Raw genomic sequence first — 3,089 nt, 5'->3', positions numbered from 1 at the left:
AACTACTGAGTCTCTTTAAACAATGTAAGCTGATTACTGTTTCTTCTCAAAAAGATCATTAAATTCTGCTATAGTCCCATGTAACACAGCTAACATGTACTGCAGATTTGAAGAGGTTAACCAAAATGTTATTTTTTAACCATACAACATTGATCATATGAGAAACCTCTGTAAAAAAACGATGTTTGTGTATTATCCTATGTATCGTTAAAAATGGCATAGACGAAAGCACACATTCATAGCTTGAAACACGCTTTATTGCAACATATAATTAAAAAATAGTACATCTGTGAGAATTGAAAAGAGCATATCATAATAACTATCAAGAAATCACAACCCACCCAAGCAAATAATTTACAATTCCAACTAAAAGTTTTATTAAACAACTCCAAATTAACATTTTTTTATTCACCATAACTGTGTGTGGTATTTACAGTCTTCGGCTTGTATGATCAAGGCTTTTTCTAGGGTCGAAGGAGTAGGAAAATAAAGGACCGGAGGGTAGGGGAGGCTGTTGAAGGCTAACAAGATGTGAATGTTTTCCAGAAGAAGTTCTTGCAGCCAGCTTTGCGTTCTCTGGGGGACATAGCTGGACTGGAGTTTGCGGACCGTTCTAGTTCTAATCTAACTTCATCTTGTTCAGCACCTCTGGGCAGGTCATCAGATTCCAAAGCATCATTGTCTGTCTGAGATGGCTCTGATAGTAGTTCTGCAAGGAAGTACTTGGCCAGCTCCTGCAAACAGGGTGGAAAAGAGCAGTTAGATTAAGGATTATATAACAATTATGCACACTAGTTTTCAAAATAATAGTAAAATATTCTCATTTTAGATCAGGTGAACAGGAAACACACTAAGTATTATTTGGCATCTTTAAGAAAGTATGTAATGGAAGTACCTACAAAGCAGACATATAACACAAATATTAACCATGTTGAAAATAAATTAAATCAGCCAAATCTAGTGTGAGAGTGACGTGCAATCATTAAAATAGGTTAAATGATGGACTATCATCTGGGGCATTTGGGATGTCAGAAGTTTTGAGCTCTTCATTAAATGCTTCATTAGACAGCTCTTACTGCAGAACTGAACTTCATTATCTGCTACAGCATGTGTTGGGAAATATACTTATTACAGTAATTAAGCTTTTTTTTCTGTATAGGAGTTATGAAACACCATGTTAAACTGTTAAAGAGGTCTCTGCCTTTACTAAATGTCAAAGTGAATTTTGGATATTGTGCATTTCAAAACACTATAGAAATTCAGCTGCACAATCATAGCACACAAATCAAAGCCAGGGTATTGTTGTATGAGCAACAAATTAAATGGAAATCAAACTTGTTGCCCGTATTAGCCAAACGTACATTTATTTAATAACAAATATGACATTATGATGTTGTTGTATGAGCTTGAGATTTCATATTTGACCCCCACCAGCTTTTTAAATTCAACACAGATTTGCATTGAATTCAGCACCTTGGATAGCTCAAAACTGATCCTAGCAGTTTTAGTACAACAAAGCTGTACATTAATTAGCAATCCAGCATTGCTAAGACAGATAATACTGATCGTTTGATCAATAGTACTGTATAACAATAATAATAATAATATAATAGTTGGTAAATAATGGGAAACAAGCAAATGTTGAACTCTTTAAAGCTAAATTGCCAGCTGAGGGGTTGATTTTCTAAATCTGTAAAGGGGAAAATCTGGTGCAGCTGTGCATTGTAGCCAGTAAGTTTTTAACTTTAGCTTGTTCAATTAAACTTTGCCAAAAAAAAAAAAAACTGGAAGCTGATTGGTTACTTTGCACAGCTGCACCAGATTTTGCACCCTCTAGTTTTAGTTAATCAACCCCTTTGTGTCCATGTCAAAAACTCCTGCCTGATATCATAAAGAAAGACACTTTTTAATTCTCTATAAGGGGTCTATCCATAAATCAGTTAATCAAAGACTGACACAACTTTCACTCAGGATTCACACATTTTTTTTAACAGAATTAAAATTGGACAAAGATATGATCTCTTAAAAGCTATGTGAACACATTTATATATATGTATCTATATCTATAGATATATCTATCTATCTATCTATCTATCTATCTATCTATCTATCTATCTATCTATCTATCTATCTATCTATCTACCCCTATGAGTAAAGTTTAGAAATCTGCAAGTTAAAAGTATCTTTTCCCCAGTAGTATTTCAGCTGCATGCACAGACAGATTCATTTAATAGGCTACGTACCTGTTTTCCTGCTGCTGCCAGAGATTTCTGCAGGAATTGGCGTAGTCTCGGATCTGTAGGTGTAGCTGAGATTGAGCTCATAGCCAGAGCTAGTGAGAGTAGGGTCAGAACACACCGCACTTGACAGGACTGCATCTCTATAATAGGATCTCCCAGTTAATTGAAGAGACAGTGCTATCAGAGCTAAGGAAACTGCTGTGACTGTTTTTTTGCTTCTGCTCCTGGGATCTCTTTAGCCCCCTTTTAAATTCTCCATCATACGTCAGCAAAGGAAGAGCCCCCTCCTCCCCCCTCTTTTTCCTGAGATAGCCATCACTTTTACGCATCATTACCCTAAAGTAGATAAATCAGTAAAGCCACCACCAACAAAAGCAATCTGAAGGTTTTTGGTCCCTTTTCTGGTGTTTCATGATTATAGTGTTTACTTAATCTTTAAGCATCTTCACAGCATGTCTGGTTTTTACGTGCTACAAGATCATATAACCCAGTCTGTGCCAGTCACCCCTGTCTTCCTGACTATGAATCAACTGTGTGTCATCTCTTTTGTTTTGTAATTGCAGTTCATTGGTGGCAACATGATTATTTATTCCTCTATGAACATTGAATACCTGCCAAACATGGTCCTAGTTTTATCATCAGTTGCCAAAATTCTCAAACTTTTTGATTATATTCACTTATGTACAGTATAGTCTAAGTATAACAGAAAATGCTTTTTTCAGACTGCATTTGCTTGTCCTGCCTTCTCTGTTTGCAAATGATGGACACCTTTACAAAGGAAATAAATCTGGACACAGATCTTTTATAAACCATCTTTATGATCATTAAAATTATGATTCTATTTATCAA

The 3,089-nt window shown here is 35.5% G+C and overlaps 1 protein-coding gene across 1 annotated transcript; it reads right to left on the bottom strand.

Annotated features, from left to right (window-relative positions):
• Positions 1 to 239: 239 nt before the first annotated feature.
• LOC120936865 (somatostatin-1-like) lies at positions 240 to 2,477 on the bottom strand. The gene is made up of 2 exons (XM_040349592.1): positions 2,244 to 2,477; positions 240 to 734 (listed from the first exon to the last, which is right to left on the bottom strand). The coding sequence occupies exons 1-2, from the start codon at positions 2,376 to 2,378 to the stop codon at positions 522 to 524; spliced, it is 348 nt and encodes a 115-aa protein (XP_040205526.1). The 5' UTR covers positions 2,379 to 2,477; the 3' UTR covers positions 240 to 521.
• Between the last annotated feature and the right edge of the window lie 612 nt (positions 2,478 to 3,089).

Source organism: Rana temporaria, chromosome 4 (genome assembly GCF_905171775.1).
Source record: "Rana temporaria chromosome 4, aRanTem1.1, whole genome shotgun sequence".
NCBI classification, from domain to species: domain Eukaryota; kingdom Metazoa; phylum Chordata; class Amphibia; order Anura; family Ranidae; genus Rana; species Rana temporaria.
The sequence above is the reverse complement of the archived record's forward strand: the minus strand, read 5'-3'. Positions and strand labels throughout refer to the sequence as shown.

Coding starts and splice junctions, on each gene's coding strand:
- LOC120936865 (XM_040349592.1), bottom strand. CDS start 2,378: ATGCAGTCCTGTCAAGTGCGGTGTGTTCTGACCCTACTCTCACTAGCT. Junction 735..2,243: donor TGGCAGCAGCAGGAAAACAG/GTACGTAGCCTA, acceptor CCCTGTTTGCAG/GAGCTGGCCAAGTACTTCCT.